General features: G+C 52.4%; 3 protein-coding genes across 13 annotated transcripts in view; 2 read left to right on the top strand and 1 right to left on the bottom strand.

The window, feature by feature from the left end:
- LOC122379436 (broad-complex core protein isoforms 1/2/3/4/5-like) overlaps positions 1-24,709 on the bottom strand; it is a 55,733-nt gene that overhangs the window by 5,739 nt on the left and 25,285 nt on the right. For 7 of the 11 annotated variants that reach the window (XM_043361663.1, XM_043361658.1, XM_043361666.1 and 4 more), the window contains exons 3-6: positions 5,851-6,037; positions 4,821-5,015; positions 4,147-4,411; positions 3,761-3,811 (exon numbers count right to left, since the gene is read on the bottom strand). In XM_043361663.1, coding sequence (XP_043217598.1) covers positions 3,761-3,811; positions 4,147-4,411; positions 4,821-5,015; positions 5,851-6,037 — 698 coding nt within the window. Of the gene's footprint in view, positions 1-3,760; positions 3,812-4,146; positions 4,412-4,820; positions 5,016-5,850; positions 6,038-10,042; positions 10,128-24,709 lie in introns of those variants that run through there. The other 4 variants (XM_043361661.1, XM_043361669.1, XM_043361670.1 and 1 more) reach the window with 1 other exon arrangement.
- LOC122379434 (cysteine-rich motor neuron 1 protein-like) lies at positions 11,418-21,351 on the top strand. Its single transcript, XM_043361656.1, has 4 exons — positions 11,418-12,099; positions 12,390-13,040; positions 16,457-17,107; positions 17,857-21,351. Exons 1-4 carry the CDS (start codon positions 11,470-11,472, stop codon positions 18,418-18,420), a joined length of 2,496 nt encoding a protein of 831 aa, XP_043217591.1. The 5' UTR covers positions 11,418-11,469; the 3' UTR covers positions 18,421-21,351.
- On the top strand, positions 19,863-21,351 carry LOC122379435 (trypsin-1-like). Its single transcript, XM_043361657.1, has one exon. It carries the CDS (start codon positions 19,863-19,865, stop codon positions 21,153-21,155), a length of 1,293 nt encoding a protein of 430 aa, XP_043217592.1. The 3' UTR covers positions 21,156-21,351.

The following is a 24,709-nucleotide window of genomic DNA, read 5'->3' as shown; positions in this document are numbered from 1 at the left end:
ATTTAAGTCTACGTTAATAATGGTTCGATAGCAAATTAATTATCGTCGCGATTCCACCGCCCCAGATGCACACGCGCACTCCCGATGTTAACTGTATTGAGTCCGGCTGACGACTGCACAACAATACTCTTTACTCAAGGACGCCGGAAGCTGCCGGGCGGCACAGCCTACCATCAGGCGCCGGCCGGCGCCGCGGCGGCTGGCAACAGCTGTCAGCTGACTGCGCCGGCATAGCTCGTGCCGGCTCAGTAGCACGCATCACAACACCTCCCCCCAGACGTGGGGGAGACAACACGTCTCAAGAACAAAAACGGTGCCTCCGACAAACACAAACGCACCAACGCGTGTCAGCGCACGATGGCTACACGAACTCGTACACTGGGTCCGACCAAGTCACAGTCAGCCTCTTAGGCTGTCGACAAAGTCGTTTGCTGCGCCTCACAGAGGCGTCAGGCGCGGAGGTCGCTCCGCCAGGGCGGCTGCGGGGGACTTTGTCAGCGGCTGGGGTCCCGCTGTCGGCGGTCCTGGTTCGGGCGCTGGCCCGGCCGCTGTTGCCGTCTTCGGTGATGGCGTCTTGGCTGCCATCGGGTGACGTGGTCACCATCGGCCGCAGCGGGCGGAGGTATCGTCGATTCCGCCAGTAGGTGCGGCCGCTTGGCAGGCGAGCGAGGTAATCTCGGCGGCTGCCGATGCCAACGACGACGCCTGTCCGGTCCCACAAACCAGTCTTCGGATCTTGCAGGAGAACCTGTTGACCGATGCGCAGAGGTCTCAGCGAGCGGGCGGTCACGTCGTAGCGCTCTGCGGTCTGGGACTTCAGAGCGGCTGCTCTCTCATCACACTCCTCCGCCGCGCGCTGCCACACCTCGGCAAACGCTCGGTGGTGGGCTGGCACGGTAGAGCGCAGCGGGTGACCGTACAGAATCTGGGCCGGCGAGCGGCCATCGGCCCGAGGCGCGTTCCGCAGCTCCAAGAGGCCTTGCGCGAACGCGTCGCTGTCCATGTTACCTCGGTCGCTGACTTTCTGCACGAGCCTCTTCACTGCCTTCACTGCAGATTCCGCATGTCCGTTCGACTGAGGAAAATGCGGAGTGGAGATCTCGTGGGTCACTCCCCACCGTCGCAGAAAGTCGCGGGTGTGACGGGCTGCGAACTGCGGCCCTCCGTCCGTTCGCAGAGTCTTGGGTGCCCCAGTGGCCGCGAAGGCGACCCTCAGGCTGGACACCAGGTCCTTCGCCGACGTCTCTCCAGAGCAATGAAAGACGAACGGCCATCCAGAGAGGCGGTCTACGTATACGAGATACGTTCGACCAGCCCACGAAAAGTAGTCCGCTGAGACGGCCTCAAAGACTCGAGTCGGTACCGCCTCGGAGACTAGCGGCTCCTTTTGCTGGCTCGGAAGATACATCTGGCAGGACTTGCACGCTGCGACGAGGTTAGCGATGTCCTGGTCAAGCCCGGGCCAGTAGACAACTTGTCTAGCCCGACGCTTGGTGCGCTCCACACCTTGATGGCTGGCGTGAAGCCGCTCGAGCGTCTCCCGACGCAGACTCTGGGGAATCAGGAGTCGCTGCCCGCATACCAACAGGCTGCCGTCCACGGTGAGACGGTCTCTAGCTGTCCAGTAGGGCCGCAGCGTCGGCTCCAGCTGCGACTTGTGGTCTGGAAAGCCAGCCAAGACCACGTCTCGGAGGGCGCTGAGCTCTGCATCACGCTCAGACGCCGCCCGAACCCTCTGCAGAGTAGCGTCCGGGAACAGTGAGTCTTCCTCGGTCGGATCAGCCGTGGTGATCCTGGCGATCAGGCTTGCGATCTGGTGGGCTTCCTCCTTCTCCGCCTCTTCGTCGTCTGGAGTCGGAGTATCCACCGGTGCCCGGGAGAGCGCATCCGGGATCGCGTGCAGTTTCCCTTGCCGCCAGACAGCGACGAAGTTGAACGGCGTGAGACGTTGCCGTAGCCGTTGCAGTCGCGGGTTGTCGATGTCGACGAGGCTCTTGGAGTTCAGCACTGGAACGAGCGGTCGGTGGTCTGTGACCACCTCGAACTGCTGCATGCCCGAGAGGTACATGCTGCACTTCCGACAAGCCCATGCAACTGCCAGCATCTCAATCTCGCAGACGGCGTAGTGGGACTCCACATCGGTCAGGAAACGAGACCCACACTGGATCAGTTTCCATCGTCCATCTGCATCCTGTTGCCGCAGACAGAAACCCAGCCCTCGCAGGCGAGCGGCGTCGGTCTCCAGGACTGTCCGGCGCCGCGGGTCAAAGAAGTCGAGGACTGGTGGCGAGACCAGCGCCTTCTTCACATCACTGAAGGCTTTGGAGTGCAGCGGCGTCCACACCCACTCGTTCTTCGGTCGCAGGAGGTGTCTCAGAGGCTCGGCGGCGGCCGAGACGTCTGGTGAGAAGTCACCCAGCTGGTTCACGAGACCAAGAAACGATCTGAGGTCCGTGAGGTACGCCGGCTGCGGAAACTCCGCGATGGCTCGCACCTTCTTGTCGTCTGCGGTGTAGCCTGTCTGGTTGATCTTGAATCCGCAGAACTCCACCTCATTCCCGGCGAAGGAGCACTTGTCTGGGTTCAGAGTCATCCCGTGGTCATCACATCTCTGCAGGATGTTCCAAACGTGCTCCAGGTGAGCTGAGTAGCTCGAGTCGTACGCCAGAATATCGTCTACGACTTTGCATGTCTGAGGGATGTCACCGAGAGCAGCGTCGCCTCTTCGGTTGTACTCGTCTCCTGACGAGATCAGACCCATGACGGCACGTTTGTAGCGGAAACGGCCCCATGGCGTGATGAAGCACGTTTTGTCCTGCAGCTTCTTGACGTTGATGCCCATCTGCTTCGCTGCCTCCTGAGAGATAACAGACACCTCAGCGCCTGTATCTGGCGTCCATGTCGTTTGTTGCCTGCGACCGTCACTCCGATGCAGCAGAATCTGGATCTGCGGAGCACGCGTCGTGTGCAGGCCTTGGATCATGCAGTCTCGGTGCTGCTGGTCCACTCTCTGTCTAGCAGGTGCAGATGCCGCTCGCGTCTTCATTGTGACGAGCGACACACGTCTGCCTCCATCAGACCTCCGCTGGGTCCGGTCCGTGCTCGCCGCCGGAGCGCGCGAGCGAATGGCGCTGCGACCGCGGCATGTTATGGTTTTACATTTAAGTCTACGTTAATAATGGTTCGATAGCAAATTAATTATCGTCGCGATTCCACCGCCCCAGATGCACACGCGCACTCCCGATGTTAACTGTATTGAGTCCGGCTGACGACTGCACAACAATACTCTTTACTCAAGGACGCCGGAAGCTGCCGGGCGGCACAGCCTACCATCAGGCGCCGGCCGGCGCCGCGGCGGCTGGCAACAGCTGTCAGCTGACTGCGCCGGCATAGCTCGTGCCGGCTCAGTAGCACGCATCACAACACATCGTAGATCGATTAGTTTCTGAGATATAACCGGAAATATAAAAGTGCAAAACCTACCGCTTAATCTCACGAGAGCCGTACAAGGACAAACTAGACAAACAAAGGAAATATAAGAGAAAAAGGAAAGCTTTGAGAAAATGAGCTAGTGACCCATTGAAAACCTATGATAAGATAAACAGGTAGAGAGTCTCACTGGAAGGATAGAAGGCTGTGCTAGAGAGGCAGGGAAATGGACCATTTGGCACCAGGCACCAGAGGCACCAGAGTGGCACCAGAGTGCACCAGGTGCACTCTGGTGCACCGGAGACCGTGCGGAGGGCGTCATTGTACTCACTGGCTTGTGATCCTCCGCTGTCCTCTTGTGTGACCGCCATTAGGCCATGCGCTGAAACCAATACGCCAGGTCAGGCGATATATCTCACATAGTTACATGGCACGCGACACATATCGGCATATTGCCTGGTCTGTACAGGTGCGTTTTATATTTAACGAGGGTAAGTGGGCACTAGACACATTTGCACAGCTGGCGCCAAACAGACGAAAGTACCAACCCTTGCCCATAACGATGATCACCACCGTCGTTCCATTCTTCTCATTCTTTCAAGTTCTATGCTATTTGTTTCCCATTCTTTGTTCCCGCCCCTACCAGCACATTTTATCTCAGCCCCTCCCACCACCCTGCTCCAGCCCCTCCCAGCCCTCTCAGCCCCGCTCTCTCACCCTCCGAGAGCGCCTCCAGTCCGGCCTGGTCCGGCTGCGGCTCCAGCATCTCCTCCAGCTCGTCCAGCATCGACTCCGGCTCCGGCTTCACAGGTAGGTCCAGGCCCATCGTCCTGTCGGCGCTGCGCTGCTGCTGCGGCGGCGGCGGGGGAGGAGGAGGACCGGAGCCGCCCATCGGCCCAGGGTCTGGCTGCGGCTCGGCGCGACGCCGCTTGGAGGAGGGCTGGTGAGACGGGGCGTCCGACGAACGGGACCTCTCCGGGGTCTGCAACAGGTCAGGGTGAGGTTACGATTAGGTCAGGCTCATGAATATGTCACAGTACGGAATTGAAGTTACCGAAACAAAAATATAACACAGCGACACATGACGGTCAGCGTGCAAAAACAAACCTACCATTTTTTTTTTCATCGACTGTCATAAAAACAACAAATACCTAACATTACTTCAACCTTAATCAGTTTACATACATATTATCTTCAATGTTCCTGTTACCGAAAACAGACATTTTTTCTTCTGAAAAGCGTTATCTTGTCCACTTTGACCACCATGCGTCATTAACTGCACGACCATCTTCCTCAATAACCATCCCAGTGGCCCAGTCTCTCCCCTCCCCCCCCCCCAATCAGTACCGACACTAACACGAGTGCGCCTCCCACCGTGCGACATCACCCACCTTCACCGAGTTGCGTTTGGTCTGTTCGTCGGCCAGCCCTTGGATGGCGAACGTCTCAGCCACCTGCAGGAAGGCGCCCAGTCGCGCCTGGCGCACGTTCACCTGGCCACGGTAGATGAACTCGAGGACGGCACGCATCACGTCCCGCTCCACGGTGGGCAGGACGATCACCGGGTGCTGCTGCGGCGGCACCTCCTGTTGGAACGCACCGGGCGGGTGATACTCGGCAGGGGCAGGGAACTCCTGTTGGAACGCACCGAGCGGGTGATACTCGGCAGGGGCAGGGAACTCCTGTTGGAACGCACCGGGCGGGTGATACTCGGCAGGGGCAGGGAGCTCCTGCTGGAACGCACCGGGCGGGTGATACTCGGCAGGGGCAGGGAACTCCTGTTGGAACGCACCGGGCGGGTGATACTCGGCAGGGGCAGGGAGCTCCTGTTGTAACGCACCGGGCAGGTGATACTCGGCAGGGGCAGGGAACTCCTGTTGGAACGCACCGGGCGGGTGATAATCGGTAGGGGCAGGGAACTCCTGTTGGAACGCACCGGGCGGGTGATACTCGGCAGGGGCAGGGAACTCCTGTTGGAACGCACCGGGCGGGTGATACTCGGCAGGGGCAGGGAACTCCTGTTGGAACGCATCGGGCAGGGGGCCGGTGATAGGGCGTTAGATGGCAGAGGTATGACTCAACAAAAACTATGTGAAACGTGATGATAAATGGGAAGAAGAACATCAACGGCTGAAGAGGTTTGGCATCCACGGACACGCCCATAGCACGGGGTGCACCACAACAGTTCCTAGCCGCTTATATCAAACAACTAACACTCAAGCTGCTAATAGTTGGACCTTTAACACCCCATGGTCGGTAATATTCATGGTGGTGCGCACAGCTAGCGACCGAATCCATCCAGAGGCCCGAAATTTTCATACGGAGTATGAACAGGTGTCTTGGTCTGGGCCGCTGAATGCAGCTTCAGAAGGTTGGAAGATGATAGCAACAAAAACCAGTGGCAACAGGCATAACGCTCACCTTGAGTATGTCCTTGAAGTGTGCTGAACAAGCTGAGAGTATGACCCTATGTGCCTTGAACAGGTGCCCGCCGCACGAGAGAGTGACATCTGTGAATGAGTCGTCACCACGCAGCGCCTCCAGCGACATGTGGAAGCTGCTGTGGAAGTCATTCCAGCGCAGACAAAATTCCTGGCTCTCAGACATCCTGGAAGAGGGGAGGCCGCAGGATGGTTAGGTCAATGGCAAGTTGGCGTGTGGTTTACCTCTGGTGTTTTTCTAAACTAGGTATTTGAAGTTGATCATATTGATATGGTCATTGATGTTAAAATGCATAGAATTAGGTCTACAAGATACTGTTTTTGCAGCTTTTCTTGAAAGCCAGGATCAGGATAGAATAATATTCAATGAATGCATATCAATTATCACATATCAGTTGGGGAAACTATGAGGTGAAGATAAAAAATTGATTGGTAAATAAATGGACCTTTCATGACCATATATGGGCATAAATGCAGACCCGCTACTAAGGGTGAAAAACGGTATAACAAGCCGGTACTTGCGGTATGGTATCGCTTCAACCTATCAGAGAGAAAAGGCTTCCATTTTCCACTAGGAATTAGTGTGATTTGATTAAATTGGGCGAAGAATTGACTCGAAAATGGCGATAGGAAAACGGCTTTTCTTCTGCAAGTTCTAGGCGTCACAATCAGCTGCCCATTCAATAAATGGATTGGTGTTTTGAAAGAAAATTGTTGAGGGCTGGATGAGATCCTCCCAATAGTCTGACCCAAAATGGTTGATTCAACGCATGTAATTATTTAAAAATTCGATGTAGAATATGACATGAATAAGCACCTCAACGGTCAACTTGAACTTTAAACCAGAGAAGGGACCGAAATTGAAATTGAAATCACCACATTGAATCACATAAGAAGGAAAGCCTCCTAACAGGTGAAATGAAAGGAAGACTGCAATGGCTTAAGATAAGACTCACCTGTTCAACTCACCTGTTGGGGGTTCCCTGCCTTCCAGAGTACAGCATAGAGGATGTGCATAGGATACGTGAGGAAGGAACCCGCGAACGTAGGGCTCGCCCGGCGGAGACACCACAAGGGGGTGCTGCCAAGCCGGGAACAAGAGCCTGCATAGTGACAAACACGAATTTTGCTATAGTTTCATGATACATACAATAAAAGATCGTATACAATAATGCAAACACAAATTAGGGGAAACAGGTCAACGCAATAGCCATCACATATGATAAGAGAACAAGGCATCACCCATCGAGTCAGCCAACATGGCCTTGAACCTGCTCAGGTCGGATTCACCTACGACCTGGTCAGGGAGTGCGTTCCAAGCGGTGATACAACGCTTGCTGAAGGACCTGGTCCTGACATCAGTTTGTGCTCGAGTGTGGCGGATTTTGAACATGTGGCCTCTGGTACTAGACGAGGGATCAAGTTCGAACATGGTAGTGGCATCTATACAACACTTTGCGTGGAAAATCTTCCAATATTGAATCAGATCGGCACGTAGAAGTCTGCCCTGGACCGAGTACTGGTTCAGAGCCCTAAGCCGGGATTTATAATCAAGCTCTCCCATGCCTAAGATCTTTTTAGTCCAACGGCGTTGAACAGATTCGAGGAGGCGCACGTCCCCTATATACGCAGTGTGCCATACACATGAGCAGTATTCCATGATGGGTCTTACATGAGTGTTGAATAAAGTGAGCATGAAATCAGGGGATCTGCAGACAGTTGACCTTAACAAGTTTTGGGTAAGGCCAGCAGCCTTTTGCACTGTCAAAGCCACATGCTGGTGAAACTTTAGGTCAGAATCAATAAGAACCCCGAGATCAGTGTGGGATTTCACGACCTGAATCGATGTTTGGTCTAAGTGATAGGACGGGGGAGGTAGGACATGGGACCTTCTTTGAAAGCGGATGACCACACATTTTTTCAGATTTAAGTAGAGACACCAGGACTCTGCCGTGCGTTGTAGCATCGTTATGTCCTTCTGACAAGCCTGTGAATCACGACAGTAGTTAGCTGGACTGTCGTGGCGTATTGTCATGTAGATCTTCAGGTCATCTGCAAATATTTTATACTGACAGAGGAGGTTACTTGCGACATGGTTGACGAAAATAAGAAAAAGAATTGGTCCGAGGACAGAACCCTGGGGTACGCCACTCGAGACGTTGCGCTGGCTGCTTGTCTTTCCCTTTACCTGGACTGACATGCGGCGACCAACAAGAAAGTCCTCGATCCAGCGGATGAGGGGGGTATTGATCCCTAGCAAATGTAACTTGGTGAGCAGAATAGGGTGAGATACTACGTCGAAGGCCTTGGAGAAGTCAAACATGATGACGTCAACGGTGTCGCCCCTGTCAAGGTGTCTGGAAACGTCATCGTAAACCAGCAGTAGTTGGTCCATGGTTGAGCGACCTGCACGAAACCCGAATTGGTGGTCAGACAAGATATTGTTGCTCTCGAGGTAGTCTGTCAGGTGGCGGGCGATTATTCGCTCTAGACACTTGCATGTTACTGAGGTCAGGCTAATAGGGCGATAATTAAGGGCTTGGTACCTTGAGCCTTTTTTGAAAATTGGCACAACTACCGACGATTTCCACTGGACAGGCAAGCGGCCTTCCCTCAGCGACTGGCGGAAGAGGAGTAATAATGGGTAAGTTAAAGCTGAGGCACACCTTTTTAGTAGGCAGGGGTGGATATCGTCCGCTCCCGCCGCAGAGAAAGCATCCAGGCACTGCAGGGAGGAGAGCACGTCCTGGGCACTGACGTAGAGTGGAGGCATCTGGCTGGATACAGACTGGTGATCAGTTGGGCCGCGACGAAGGGAAGGGCTGTGCAGGGCGGGTGTGAAAACACTGGCAAATGCAGTGACGAAAGCTTCAGCCATCAACTCTGGGTCGTCTGAGAGACTCCCGTCAGGTAGCTGTAGCGGGCCGACTCCGGGACAACCAACTTTCTTCCTGCGAAGGTAAGCATGAAAACGTTTGGGCTGTGTCTTAAGATCATTAAGTAGTTCAAGCTCGTAGTTGACTTGAGACTCAGTAGCAAATGATCTTAGCTGCTTGTTTGCCTTGAAAAAGTCTCTCAAGGCTACCTCTGCTGCGACAGAGCTTTTGCCAAGGCGGTGGCGGACAGACTTATACTTTGCCCAAGCTTCCTTTTTACTGTTCCTTAACCTGTGAGGAGGGTTAGTTTTCCATGGCAGCCTGTTTGAGATCTGTTGTGGGGCAAGGGGAACACATTCCTCAACAAGGGGCATCAGGACATTCACGAAACGGGTATACGCGCCACCGATGTCAAGCGCTGTAAACTCAGCATCCCAGTCAACCTCGTATAAGGCACGCGATAGGATGTTGTATTTGCCTTTCTGCCACTTCCGGTACTTAGCAGGGGCGATCTGCGAAGGAGACGTCTCAAGGTCAAACACATAAGTGCATAGTATCGGGCAGTGGTCGCACCCGGGTAAGGGAGGGAGTACCTGAACAGATCCAACTCTGTCTGCATCTGTGGACAGGACAAGATCCAGTATATTGCCCGAACGTGGGAAAGTGGGCACGATAACCCACTGGGTAAGCCCCAGAGACATGAATACTTCGTAGCCTTGCCTGTCAAAAGAGGAAGCGTGAGATATCGGACAAGAACTCTCCCAGGACAGCGTAGGTAAGTTGAAGTCCCCCAGAAGAAGGACTTCCCTGTCACCACAGAAGGCCAGCAGAAAGTCATATATGTGTGCTGTGTCCTCCAAGGAGGAGGATGGTGGCCGATATACCACTGCAACATGCAGGTTAAAATCAGGAAGGCGGACCGCTAGCACATTCTGATATGGCTTATTTACTTCATCAAACTTCACTGAGCTGTGGATGTAGAGGCACACGCCATGTTTGGGGAATCTTCCTGGTGTATCGTTCCGGACAATGTGGTAACCTGGAATGGTAATAAAACTGTCAGGCATAGAATGCAGCAGATGAGACTCTGTAATAGCAAGAAGGTGAAGTCCATGATCGACAAGGAATTCCTGAACGAATGGCACCTTCCTGGTAAGGGAGTTAACATTAGCCTGGCCAATCTTCAAAATAAAAGTAGATCCACTGAACAGTAACGTATTTACAGTAACGTAACGAACAGTAACGTATTTGAAAAACATATATAAGGAAAGCCATGAATACTTAATTTAAACTTACTTATCTCAAAACCGATCCCTCTGACTAAAAGCGTTTGCATTTATTAATTATTTGTACAGTGGAGACAATATATACAGTTATGGCGCAGGTGATTCGATAGATGATCAAAATAATAGACAAAAGGCTACAAAATGATAAAAGCACGGTGGTTCTGAAATGAACAAACTTTTTGTTGTGAGCTCATTTATTTCCTAGTTCCTACTTCCTACCATTGCTTTGCTAATAATTTTCTAGATTTTAATTAATTTTAAAAATCAGAACGTTTCGCCACATTTATGAGTCAGTATTCACCGTTTTTTAATATTAGTGAATAGTGGCCCGAGTGGGTACCTACGAGAATGAGTTTGACTCCTACGAGCCCTGCAGGGCTCATTTGGCGCATATAGAGAAATGTCGGTCGCCAATTTAGCCTGTTTATGTTCTTATTTTGATCATTAACAACCAAAGATTATTCAAAAACGATTTTTTTTTTTTCGCCTTATAAGTTGCAAACTATTTTACAACTGTTCATAAGTAGATAAAGGGTATACGCCATATATGGAAGGCTTTTGATGTCAATACCTACCTATACAAACATACACACATAATTACATACATACATACAAACATACCTACCTATGGTAGTTGTATCTGACAAGTGATAGGCAGCTACGAATTTCGGAGCGATAGGCCGTACCTATACGGCCGGGCTATGTAGGATAGGTACATATATAGGATTACGACCGTTAACGCCGCTGCTTAGCACAGTTTTGAAGCTTGCTGACCGATCGACCGCGGGCATCTACTGCTAGAAGCACCATCACGAGCCACGACCAACAGCAGCTGCAACTAAGGGTAGCAGAAGTCGCTGAAAGTCGCCGACAATCCGCAAAGTTGGCGACTCCAACTATCATGCAGGCCGAGCTGGGGACTAGCCAGTCAGACTGCATACCTCTTCTCCAGGATCGCATCCCTTAGGTACACATGCTGGGGCACGACCCTAACCCGTTCTATGGGCGCGGGCTATAAAAGGCCGTGTAGCCCGCAATATGGGTGCATAGGTATGTATGTAGAACGGGCCCCGAAACAAAATAGTTTTAGATTATATCAACATCCCTGATAATGTAAAGTGGGAAGGTAGGAATTTGTACCAGCTCCTTGGCAGACCATTCACAAAGAATCTCCTGCCGACCATGGACAGTGGCCAAAGACTAAAATATAATGATAGAATATGAGACATTGATGCCTCAGATTCTGCACCAGAACCTACATGTTTACATATTTCAGTACGTTTGAGGTATCACACACGCTTGTCGTTTACATTAGGCCCGTTTTTTTTTTCTCGAAGATTGCAGCAGGGCAATATCAAGTAGGTTTACCCTGTCGGTGTTTATACGAGTATACACACAGAGTTGACAGAGTGCAGTGCTGTCTGGGTCCGGGCAGACATGTTCGGGCAGCCGGGACAGACAGTTGTCTCCCGACGGCGCACCATGTCGGCCGGACGTCGGGCCGCTCTGCTGCTGACGCTGGCGGCCCTCGGCAGCCAGGCGCGCATCCAGCGGCGCTGTTTCTCGCAGGGTCTGGAGCGCTACTTCCAGGAGGGTTCCCAGTGGACAGAGCCGACCTGCCGGCGCGGCCGCTGCCTGCGCGGCAGGGTGGTGCTGGACGACTGCCCGCCTCTGGTCGATCCGCTGCCGCCCGACTGCCACCCCGCCGCCGGCCAGAGCGACGCGCCCTTCCCCGACTGCTGCCCCCAACTCGAGTGTCACCAGCCCGACCAGACCTGCTATGTGGAGGAACTCGATCGACACGTATCCGTCGGGGAGACCTGGACGCTGCCCGGGTGCGGCCAGGGCACATGCAGGGAGGGAGGGGCCGTCTCCGGTAAGGGATGCGGCCTGGTTGGGATTCCTCCCGGCTATCCCTGCTCCCTGAACGACGGTGATGACAGTTTGGAGTATCCCGAGTGTTGTCCAAGAGTCACATGCCCTGAGTGTTACTCCGAGATCCTCGACCGCTTCTTCGGGCCTGGAGATACCTGGACAGGCCCAGGCTGCACAAAGGTGAAGTGTGGGGTAAGTACTCTGGAACGGTGGATATCAAAATGAGATGTAGGTACCGATTTCGTTTATACAGCGCATCATCGTCACGACTCCATAACTTCCGCAACCACGTCCTGTCCGGGGGAAAGGGCCCACGAGCCGAGTTAAAAGCGGGGTGTTCAAAAATACTCCCCAGCAGGACGTGAAACTCCAGGACCCCCAGCGGGGCGCAGGGTAAAAGCTAGATTCATTTTTGATGTTATCCCTGTACCCTGTGCGATGTTCTGGCATTGTATATGTGTCCCATCTTATATCGTTTCCAGGTGGACAGTGCGACCAACACGGTAGTTCTCAGCGCTGTGCCGTGCCCGCTGGAGGCCCCTCCGTTCCCGGATTGCGAGCTGGTCGACGGACCGACGTCGGCAGAGTACCCCGCCTGCTGCCCCACACTGCGCTGTCCAGACCGCTGCTTCTCCGAGAGTCTGGGCCGCTGGTTCTCCAAGGGCGACGAGTGGACCGAGGAGGGCTGCACCCGAGCCCGCTGTGTGGACACTGACCAGGTGGCCTTGCTGCCATGTGGACTGGTGGCCGCCGACGGGCCCAACTGTCGTGTGGTACCCGGCAACGCCTCGGCCGACTACCCCGCCTGCTGCGTCTCTGTCGAGTGCGAGATCGACAGGCCCTGCTATGTGGAGGAGCTCGATCGACATTTTGCCGTCGGGGAGACCTGGACGCTGCCCGGGTGTGGTCAGGCCACCTGTGAACAGGGAGGGGCTGTCTCCGGTAAAGGATGCGGTCTGATTGGGATTCCTCCCGGCTATCCCTGCTCCCTGAACGACGGTGATGACAGTTTGGAGTACCCCGAGTGTTGTCCAAGAGTCACATGCCCTGAGTGCTACTCCGAGATCCTCGACCGCTTCTTCGGGCCTGGAGATACCTGGACAGGCCCAGGCTGCACAAAGGTCAAGTGTGGGGTAAGTACCTACTCTGGGACGGTGGATATCGAAATGAGATGTACCGATTTCGTTTATACAGCGCATCGTCACGACTCCATAGCTTCCGCACCACGTCCTGTCCGGGGGAAGGGGGGGGGGGCTCTGTACGATTTACACCACTTGGCTGCTGAATCCCGTATAGGAACAAGCGGTGAGCGGAGTCGAAAATTGTCAAACAATAAGATAAGTTTATTGGTCTTTTCTAGCATTCAAGGTCAGGTCCCAAGGTCAATGGAGTTAAAAAAGGTAATTTTTATTCATCTTTGCATTACGGAACAAATCGTCCCATAGATAATCAATCTGAGGTAAGTTGAAGTCAGTTAACCCTCGCCAGACCTATTGGTTTTCTACATACGCGCTGGCCGAGGGGGGGGGGCGGGTACGACCCTCCCCCTTCGCCGTTTCGCCCCAGGTGGAGCTAGCGCTTCGCGGAAAAAACGAGCGTGTGCGTCGTTACGAGACGCAGAGATTGATAGGGTAGTGTGGGGTAATTTGAACATATTTTTACGTCTTATCAGTTGTACCAAAGTCCAGCTCAACCCTGGATGAAGAAAAACTGATTCAGTAGCGCAAGTGTCACTTGCTTTCGCCATGCAAGCCTCATTTTTGGACGAGCCGAGCATACCTTGAATAGCATAGCCTCTTTTCTCCACCAAGTCACGGTGTGTTCAAATTGCCCCACCGTGGGGTAATTTGAACATACTGCCTTTACCTGTCATAAAAACGATAGTCTCGCCAGCACCGATGTTGGTTGACCCATAAACAAATAGGCAGAACAATTCTAAACATACCTTCACTTGAAAAATCAACACAACAACAAAAATAACAGTTGCAGAGTATCAATATCTGCACGCTGCACTCCTGTCAGTTGAAAGAATTCGCCTCTCTTCAATTAACAGAACGTCTATCATTTTTGTCCGATAAAACCTCTCCCAACCTTACTGCATCTGTTATAGTGGTCAGGTGCCAATAGAAACCTGGACATTTGGAGTTCTGATTTTGTCCAATGTACAATTCGGAATTGGTTGGACAAAGGTAGCAGACTGGACAACATTGGACGATGGCTTGCTACACTTCAGCGCTTTTTATAAAGTAATCGTGCATAGCATTGATTGGCGACCGCGAACGGAAAGCTTGTTAAGCTCTCAATATAATAAACATTTTTCGGCTGGTAAAATTACATCATAAGCAATTCAAATGACATTTTTGAGTGTTGATTAATGCGCAATTTTCGGACATATTTGGACAAATGGCTGACTTTAACATTTTTGAACGGAAATCAACGAAAATACCGGACACTAGACGGATATTAGACGTAAATTTTATAAAACTGGTATCACTAATCTGCTACTGCTTTGGGTCGAAAATATTGGCAAAAAAAAACTGGGAACGTTGTTTTTTCGGAGCTATCCCTGTTTTCACTGCAATTCTTACACTATGTTCAAATTACCCCACGCTAAAAGTTATTTTGACATATTTAAAAACAGTTTCAAAAGCAAATTTCTTGGATTGAAGGCACTGATTAGGTCATTGTACAACAAAAGCCGTTGCGTAATAGGCGCTAGCAATGCAAGATTTTGCGCTGCAATGAAGTTGCAATGACGTGTTTTTAGGCGTTTTTACTTGCGAAATTGATTTTTTACAGTGTGCGTCAACATCTTCATTCCCTGAAACTTTAAACCCCGTTCATATGATAGCCCTTTTAGTTACGATAATTTCCCTCATTGGTCTTATTGTCATGCCACTTATGGATTTTCCGTAATTTTGTGTTTTTCACACTATGTCTGCCCCACATGTTCAAATTACCCCACCCTTCCCTACCCGATTTTAAGGTCCTAAGTCAACCGGTGACCTCTGAGGTCAGGTCAAGTGCCCCAAGGTACTGTTCCGTTTTTGGAGAATAACTTCGCAAAAAATGGCCGCAGAGCCGCGATTTTGGCAGCATCGTGTTCGCCTCGCTCAGGCGCGCCAAATGATATAATTTTTATTTGAGTGAGGTCAACTTAGGGTGTTGACCTCAGGTCACGCACCCCCATGTCACGAACTTGGTTGAAGTAGGTCATGTCGCATATTATTCGATTTGGCAGGTCTTCTTGAGTCCATTGGTGGCTCTCCCGACTCGCTAGCTCAATTTGATAGGGAGTTATCCCGCGCCCCGCTGGGGGGGGGGCAGAATCTGCCCCCTCCCGTTTTTCGCCAATAACTTCTAAACGCGTTACGCCAGCCACGTCAAACTTTCAGTACCTTATCATACATCAATTTGACACGTTTCCTGAAAATTTGATCGAAATCCGTCGGAAAATTGTTGAGAAATTGACGTTTTAGTGACGTCATGTTCGCCATTTTCGCCTTAAAAACGGCAAAATTTCAAACGCCGCTAACATCTTCATTTTTTAAGGAATCAAGACGTAACAAAAAAGGTTATACGTGATTTTACTTTGTCTATCAAATGGCTATCTCGGTTTTTTGAAAACTTTGGATTTGGGCCCAATTTTTTTCTTTCAAAAAACTGACTTTTTTTGGGAAAATATTTATAAAATCCAAAATTTTGAGTGTATCGAAAAAACCGGAATATATGTCAAAGAAGTGGTCTATGTGCACCTACATACCAATTTTTAGAAGAATCGGTTCAAAAATGTGGGAGTTATTCAAATTTTTTTATGACGTCACGACAAACAAAAATTTTGAAAAATGATTTTTTTTTGAAGTTCTAGACCTCGTACGGAAACAAAAAAAAAGCACCATTCGATTCGTCGTGAAAAACTGCATCAGATAGACACCTTTTTAGGCCTTAACAACCAACTTCAAAATTTGACCTCACTTGACCTGACCTTGACCTGACCTCAACCTGAAATTCATCCAGAGGTAGTCCATATCACTTATTGAGTGTGCCTATTGAATTCTATGAGTAAAATGACCCATAAAACATGTGTCGCACATGCCCTTTTCTATATTTTGTTTTTGGTGACCTGACCTGACCTGACCTGACCTTGACCTTGACCTTTGAATGACATTGTATGCAACGAATATTGTTTTGGTAGGCTAAGAACACGTTTTGGACAATCAGTCTCAGTCCATTCTTCGGCAACTACGGTGCAAGGCCGATACTGTAGGAACTTGCATTTTGAACCTGACCTTTGCCCTGACCTAAAAATTGACCGAAGTTATTTCATTTTTTTGACGCTCTTTCGAACGACGCCTACGTCGTCTTGCTACGTGGCTGGCCCACGAGCCGAGTTAGAAACGGGGTGTTCAAAAATACCCCCAGCAGGACGTGAAACTCCAGGACCCCCAGCGGGGCGCAGGGTAAAAGCTAGATTCATATTTGATGTTATCCCTGTACCCTGTGCGATGTTCTGGCATTGTATATGTGTCCCATCTTATATCGTTTCCAGGTGGACAGTGCGACCAACACGGTAGTTCTCAGCGCTGTGCCGTGCCCGCTGGCGGCCCCTCCGTTCCCGGACTGCGAGCTGGTCGACGGACCGACGTCGGCAGAGTACCCCGCCTGCTGCCCCACACTGCGCTGTCCAGACCGCTGTTTCTCCGAGAGTTTGGGCCGCTGGTTCTCCAAGGGCGACGAGTGGACCGAGGAGGGCTGCACCCGAGCCCGCTGTGTGGACACTGACCAGGTGGTCTTGCTGCCATGTGGACTGGTGGCCGCCGACGGGCCCAACTGTCGTGTGGTACCCGGCAACGCCTCGGCCGACTACCCCGCCTGCTGCGTCTCTGTCGAGTGCGAGACCGACAGGCCCTGCTATGTGGAGGAGCTCGATCGACACTTTGCCGTCGGGGAGACCTGGACGCTGCCCGGGTGTGGTCAGGCCACCTGTGAACAGGGAGGGGCTATATCCGGTAAAGGATGCGGTCTGATTAGAATTCCTCCCGGCTACCCCTGCTCTGTTGATGACGGTGATGACAGTTTGGAGTACCCCGAGTGTTGTCCGAAGGTCACTTGCCGAGAGTGCCACTCCAAAGCCCTCGACCGTTTCTTCGCTCCCGGGAAAACGTGGACGGAACCTGGCTGCATCAAGACTAAATGTACCGTAAGTAAAATATTTCCTTTCTACTCAACAGGCATCATCTGCACAAGCAAGTTACAATTGCGGGAACTGAGCCGAAAATTGAAAAATGACCATATTAGTATCACATTTGATATAAATTCATATGAAGAATTATTACTGATTCAGAAAAAAAATATACAAATGGATAATTACTACATCCAATAGATGACTCGTTTACAGGGTAATTTAGCACTACTTAAGCTTAAAGTTGAGTTATGCTAAGTAGTTGAAATTCTTGGTTGTAAACATAAGTTTATAGGAAGGGTTCATCAGGGCTCAGTCATGGCGCCACCTCTTGTCATATTTTTATTGCCGCGATGCCTACAACATGGGCAGAAGTGGTTTGCGAGAAGGTGATTATATTGAGACTTGAGATGCTTTCGATCTACGTACATTTGTCAGCTAGACAGCTACCAATTTAGGTCTGAACTCATCAGCCGGCATCGATCTTAAAGCCAAAACGGTCATACCCGTAAAGGTAGGGAGCGATAACTGCTAAGTGATCAGTGATCACCACCTTTAGCCACTCTATGATCATTGCAATTTAATGGCTATTTGCCTTCACAAAACCTTATTTCTTCATCAGCATTTACAAGGGTCCTTTCTTTGGATTGTCACGAAGGCACATATAACTCAGTCTCAGTTCACAGATCTATCAATAACCACTTTGTACTGTTTTTGTCATTCACCTCCTGACTAAGCTCCAGGCGACTAAACCGCTATGTTTTCAGTTGGACGAGCGTGGGTCAGCGACAATGAGCGCTGTGCCGTGCCCGCTGGCGGCTCCTCCGTTCCCGGACTGCGAGCTGGTCGACGGACCGACGTCGGCAGAGTACCCCGCCTGCTGTCCCACACTGCGCTGTCCAGACCGCTGCTTCTCCGAGAGTCTGGGCCGCTGGTTCTCCAAGGGCGACGAGTGGACCGAGGAGGGCTGCATCCGAGCGTTCTGCACCGGCACTGACCAGATCAGCATGCTGCCGTGCGGACTCCGGGCTCTGCCGAGGCCCGACTGTGAGCTGGTCTCTCCATCCGCCGGCGCCGAGTACCCCCAGTGCTGCCCGGTACCGCGCTGCCCGGGCGCCTGCTTCTCGCGCGGCCTGCAGAAACTGTTCGAGATCGGCAGCTCGTGGACCGACCCCGGCTGCAGGCACCTGGTCTGCATCGGCACCGATATGGTGGTCAACGACGAGCAATGCGAACTCGACTGGATCCCCTCCGGCTGCGACGTGGTCGACGGCAAGGGCGACACGTTCCCAGGCTGCTGCCCCACTATAGAGTGTCCCGATCCGTATTAGACGACGCTGCCCCATTGCTGAGTGTGACAATGCGTAGACACCAGACGACGCTGGACTACGGAGTGTGACCATCCGCTAATCATTGTTAAATGCACGAATGATGCTTCTTTCTGTCTTTTATGTTATGCTTTGCAGCAAACAGGCCCGACAGGCCCGACTGTGAGCCGGTCCCGTAGCTCAGTTGGTAGAGCGTTGGACTCCGCGTGGTGAGAGCACGCGTTCCCGGTTATAACAGTCCGGGTTCGAAGCGCGACGGGCGCTTGACATTTATGGGCCTCCTGACAGGTATGGTTGCGGTTGGTGGCAGGCCGAAGCCAGGCGAAGTCAGTGAGGGGACCGGCCGTGCGCGGCTATGTGCGTACGTTAAACTTTGGATTCTAAATTCTGCCATAGGACTGGAATTGCGCGATCGGAGGGTAGAGGGCAGTGTCACCGCAACAAGCTTCGCTTAGCGGTGGCTCTGTCCTTGTGAATCCTTCCTATCAAAAGGTTCGGACTAAATTTATAAAAAACAAAAACAAAATGCAGTGCATTCTGGATGAAATGAAAATATATTCCTTTCATCGTTTTATTACTGGCATGAAGGAATTTGATCGGAGGTCGAAAAACGGGCCTTGGCCCTTGATGCACTTAAACTGTACGAGTATGTTGCAACGCACAGTGTCAATCAGAGGAAAGGGAAGGCAAAGCATGAACCCGTTTTTATTGAAAAAAAAACGTTCCCTGTGGAAAGCATATTTGAACAATAAATATATCAGCAAGGCTATATGTGTTTTAGGTAGGTACACACCGCGCATTGTTTTGGTATCGTTATCTATCCGACTAAAACAGTGCTTCAACGGTTCAGACGAAAATGTGCCGGTACGAAAATGTCGCCAGTACGGTCGGTATGGTGATGACGTCACATCACCATACCGACTGTATTCCATCAGGGATAAGTGTCACAAAAAGCATCATTTGATTTTTGAGTTAAACATAGTTTTCAGAGAAAAAGTGCTTTTCATAGTATGTTGAGTTTTCACTAAGCCTTATGGCAAGCAATATGCTGCCAGCGTTCAGCGCGCCATGACAGCACATGACGCCAGCACTCAGTGCAACTGATACTAGTGCGACATTGCGCAGATGTTGCGGCATTGTTCCTTGGCGGATGGTCTGTCTGCCGTGTGTCTGCACCAATCGAGCTGTCACCGACCCGGACGACTGGAACACTTGTGCTGCACCGCTTCATCACGATACCGAGTGGCGTCTGTCCAGCTCCTCTGGCCCCTGAGTGGCATCCACAGGCGCGAGTGGCATCCACAGGCGCTTGTCACACCACGCCCGTCTCCAGAGAGTGACGAGCGCGTCATCGGCGGCAACGAGTTGGCGTCAGTCGGACCATCTGTGCGCGTGCCCGGGCGGTATAAAAGCCGCACTCTGCGGAACATCAGCACGACAGCAACATGTTCCGCCTGGTGCTCTCCTGTCTGCTGCTGGGCGCCGGCCTCGCCAAGCCGTCGCCGGGTGCGGTCTCTGGCAAAGTCCCGGAGATCTCTCCACGTGAGCCGAGCTACGAGGCACAGCCGCTGCCGAGGGGAAATGGCGAAGCGAGGACCATGTACACACTAGATCCTGGCACTTACTCCCTCAAATCTCCCAACTATCCCTACAGATACCCAAACAATGCCTACAAGACCTACACGGTGCGGGGAAACGACAATCAGATAATCTCTATCTCTTGCGAGAATTTCAACATCGAGAGCGCTATCTCCTGCCAGTACGACTACCTCTCCGTCAACGGCCAGCGCTTCTGCGGCTCCACCGGGCCCAACTTGAGCGGCACTGTCCTGGATATCGTCTTCAAATCGGATGAGGACGTCAGGAGGACGGGTTACAAGTGTACCATCACAGTGCCGACAGGCAGCGGTAGCGGCAGCACGGCGGCCACCACCGAGGGCACCACCGCGGCCACCGGCAGCCCCTCCGGCGACCAGTGCTGCGGCGTCGCCAACCGCGCCTCCCGCATCGTCGGCGGCGTGCAGACCGAGGTCAACGAGTACCCGTGGCAGGCGGGTCTGGTCAGCACGGGCAGCACCCGCACCTGGTGCGGCGGCACCGTCATCAACAACCGCTACGTGCTGACGGCGGCACACTGCACCGCCGACCTGCAGTCGGCCAGCGAAATCCAGGTCCTGCTGCGTGAGCACCGCATCGGCACCTCGGACGGCGAGATGCGCTACAACGTGGCGCAGATCATCAACCACCCGTCTTACACGGACGCCTACGAGTCCGGCTACGACTTCTCGCTGCTGAAGCTGTCGTCCACCATCGACTTCTCGTCACTGGACAACAAGGTGGCCCCGGCGTGCCTGCCGACCGGCGGAGAGTTCGCCAACGTGAGCGCCATCGTCAGCGGCTGGGGAACCACCTCTTCGGGCGGCTCTCAGGCCACCGTGCTGCGGGAGGTCACCGTGCAGACCATGACCAACGACCAGTGCCGCCGGGAGTACGGTCGGCTCGGCTACACCATCAACAGCAGCATGCTGTGCGCCGGTGACGATGACGGCGGCAAGGACTCCTGCCAGGGCGACAGCGGCGGCCCGCTGGTGACCGACGTCAGCGGACGCTACACGCTCATTGGCGTGGTGTCGTGGGGCTACGGCTGCGGCGACGTCGGTTTCCCGGGCGTCTACGCGCGCGTGACCGAGGTCACCAGCTGGATCCAGCAGAAAACCGCCGATGCCAGCCTCTGCTAATCACCTCTTATAGGAAATGACCTGCTAATGACCTGAATCAAGGACCTTCTATGGATGATTGGCGCTTTAGGGTTTTCTATCGTTCAGACAGTTTTGGCGTCACTTCTAAACATTACTTTTTACTTCTGAGTGGGGTCCCTTCTAATATAGTTTGCGGGAAACCTTGGTTGAAATAAATTATGTGTTATACAATGAAGTGGTTTGAGTCAGTTTTTACTTTTTTTATTAAACCATACCAAAGGCTCTGTTACACCCCATCCGTTCGGAAAGAGAGAGAGAGAGAGAGAGAGAGAGAGAGAGAGAGAGAGAGAGAGAGAGAGAGAGAGAGAGAGAGAGAGAGGGAGGGAGGGGGGAGGGAGGGAGGGAGGGAGAGAAGGAGGGAGGGAGAGAGAAAGAGAGAGAGAGAGAGAGAGAGGGAGAGAGAGAGAGAGAGAAAAAAAAAGAGAGAGAGAGAGAGAGAGAGAGAGAGAGAGAGAGAGAGAGAGAGAGAGAGAGAGAGAGAGAGAGAGAGAGAGAGAGAGAGAGAGAGAGAGAGAGAGAGAGAGAGAGAGAGAGATTATACACAATTATAGTAGTGGTGCTTCAATCCAACGAGATTAAATAAGTTCATTTTCAGCGCATTATAATACTGATGCTGCGTATTAATGCGCATAAAGAGAAGAAAATTACCACAACCACTGTACAAACTACAAACGTGCAACCAGTAACCACTTGGTATGCACCTACACAGTTGTCGTCCTCCTGCCACAGACAAACCACAACACCGTAGAACGACTGCAATAACTCACCGCTCTTCTATCACCGGCCGTCTGCCCGGCATGGGTAACCGTTCCCGACACAGTCAAAACACAGCGTTGACGCTGAGCAGCAACTGACAGCCGGCGAGGCGCGGTGTATAGGTGTAGGTAGTGCACGGCACTGGACGACGGGTGGCGAGGTGCGGCAGGTGGCGCGCCCTGCGACGCGCCGCCGCCGCGCCGGGACGTGCCGCGAGCTGGAACCTCAGAGCAGAGGTAGGCCGCCGGTGAGCGCGGGCAGACGTGTGCCGCGGACGGTCGGACTCACGGCGCAGTGTGGTTCGGTGACGAGAAACTGAAACAGTGTGAGTTTCGAGAAGTGGGCAGCGGAGTGAGAAAGGTGACGGAATCTGGACAAAATCTAGATAGTGACACCTGTCGGTCGATATACGGCGGCATAGTGGTGCTAGCGGAATCGCTTCATCGCTCGCGGCGCTTCTCGGTGGTGGCGATCCAGGTCTCTGTGCTGCCCGGCTGTCCTCTGACCCGTGTGAGAGCCCCCTCCAGCTCACTGTCGGGTCGAGATGCCGCACACTTTGGAGTCGGCCGACGGAGGACGGGAGGAGCGGTTCCGCATCCCGCGACCGTTCGGCCTCCGACGGGCCTGGACGTTCCGGCGTGACTCGCCCAGCCCCAAACAGATGCGCCGCTCCAAGCTGCAGAGGCGCAAACTCTCCCGGATCCTCACAATGTAAGTACGGAGCGCTCAGTTCAGGCGCATCACATCCGATGATACACAAGCTGAAGCGCAGCCCACTTACAATTACATGCTGATCAGCCGGTAAAAGTGTGATTTGATTACGATTGAGAATTGTTCCAATATGCACGAGCATTTACCTATTTTCACATTCGGCACATAAGAACACATTCAGATGCGTTCGACTTGCAGATAGGTATCCAATTCTAGCTCCACAGCTAAACTAGGTATATGTGTTAAAATGTCATGCGATGAGAATTTGTTGCTCTTCATAAAACAACGGGATATCAGTATTGACGCGCACACGGTAGGTAATGACGGTACCGGTCCCAATAGCATTCCACGGGCGTGGAGACCCAATCGGAGTAAATCTCGACTACGTGGGAAACACAAACCGTTTGCAGCGTATTACGTCGTAATGAGTGCTTAAAACAGTGGGTATTACCCAAGGACTGTAACAAACTACTTGTCAGTTTAATTAGAAGGCACATCGTCAGGGAGGGAGCGACCTCCTAGTGGGTGTACTAAGTGCTTCATAACGGCTGCTGGGTCGCTGGGGTCTCATGGCTGTCGCAGCGCTGACTAGCTAATTATCGTGACTGGTGCACCGCTCCAACTCCAAGTGGTGCCCAATGGACAGCACACTGAGGATGGAAAATGCAACGGTTTCCTGTGGACTATACCATATTTCTTGTTTGATTCGAAATCATTGATTCATACGTTTTGCGAGATGTATGTACATATTTCATAGTAAATGGTGTTAAAAGTGGCTTAAAATGTTGCGACAAAACATGGGTACTACCTACCAGTAAAACGCCTTTTGGGCGAAGAACGAGCGAGCGAGATAGTGAGCCCTGCACGTGCAGAAGGACGAGAGGGTACTTCCAACGGGCTTGTGCAAAGCACCCTTCTAACCGGTCGCTAGCGGTGTACCAAATTTGAACACAATCGGCCCAGCCGTTCCTGAGATCTGGAAGCGGCATTCTGCACGTGCGCACGTGCAAACGGGGTCCAAAATGACTTTTGCACGGCACCCTACTAACCGGTCCCCAACCGTGTACCAAATTTGAGCGCAATCGGCCCAGCCGTTCTCGAGATCTGGAAACGCCCCCTGCACGTGCGCACGTGCAGTAGCACCCTAACTGCAACACATGTGAATGCATTGCCTGATGGGTGCCTACCTGTATGCCAAGTTTCAGCGAAATCGCCCCAGTAATTACCGAGTTACTGAAATGGGAACAAATTTGGCACCTCTTATTGTTGTATTTTGCACGTGCAGTGGGGGTCACTCACATAGATGAAGAGTATCCGACCTTTGGTAGAAGGGATGCAGCTACCCTATAAAAATGACCGCAAGACAATCGCTCAAGCCGCTGCTGAGATATGGGCCTCTCAAAATCATTACTTTTGCAAAACTGCTTGAACACCCTTGACTTTTCACGTGGCACGTGCCACGGCGGTCACTGAGATGTATCAAAAGTAGTCAATTACGGGGTAGAAGGGATGGGGCTACCCAGCAAAAAAGACCGCAGGCCATTCGGTCCAGCGGTTGCTGAGATATAAGCCTCTCAAAAGCGTTACAGGCCGGGCGGGGCGGGCCGGGCCGGGCCGGGCCGGGCCGCTCATACTGAGATTTTTCCGTTATATTGAAAAGACTTCGCTTCGCTCGCTGCGCTCGCTCGCTCGTAATTAACTCTGCGAACTAACATTTGGTATTCCGTAACCTGTTACGGACAAACGTTTAGGAATAAAGTCAACTCAGCACACCACAGCATGTTTGCAGAATCCGAAAAAACTCGAAGTGCTGACAGTGCATAGAAAAAGAATGTCGGTTGCCGACATTGAAGCGAGCCGGGAGCAGTGCTGCGCCGTCTTTGGTCATAAATCATTTCCTGCTGACCACTGCTGGCGTGGGGGCACCACCCGGTGACCTCCGCCCACCCCGCTGACCCGGCCCCAACAGCTGACAGCTTGGGTCACATGACGCGACGGCGGCCTGTCATCCAGTGGGGTGATCATATCGGTGGAATGGCAGCAGTTTCCGCTGAATGCGATATTTT

This window comes from Amphibalanus amphitrite, unplaced genomic scaffold (genome assembly GCF_019059575.1).
Source record: "Amphibalanus amphitrite isolate SeventyFive unplaced genomic scaffold, NRLGWU_Aamphi_draft 000078F_arrow, whole genome shotgun sequence".
Classification (NCBI taxonomy): Eukaryota; Metazoa; Arthropoda; class Thecostraca; order Balanomorpha; family Balanidae; genus Amphibalanus; species Amphibalanus amphitrite.
The sequence above is the reverse complement of the archived record's forward strand: the minus strand, read 5'-3'. Positions and strand labels throughout refer to the sequence as shown.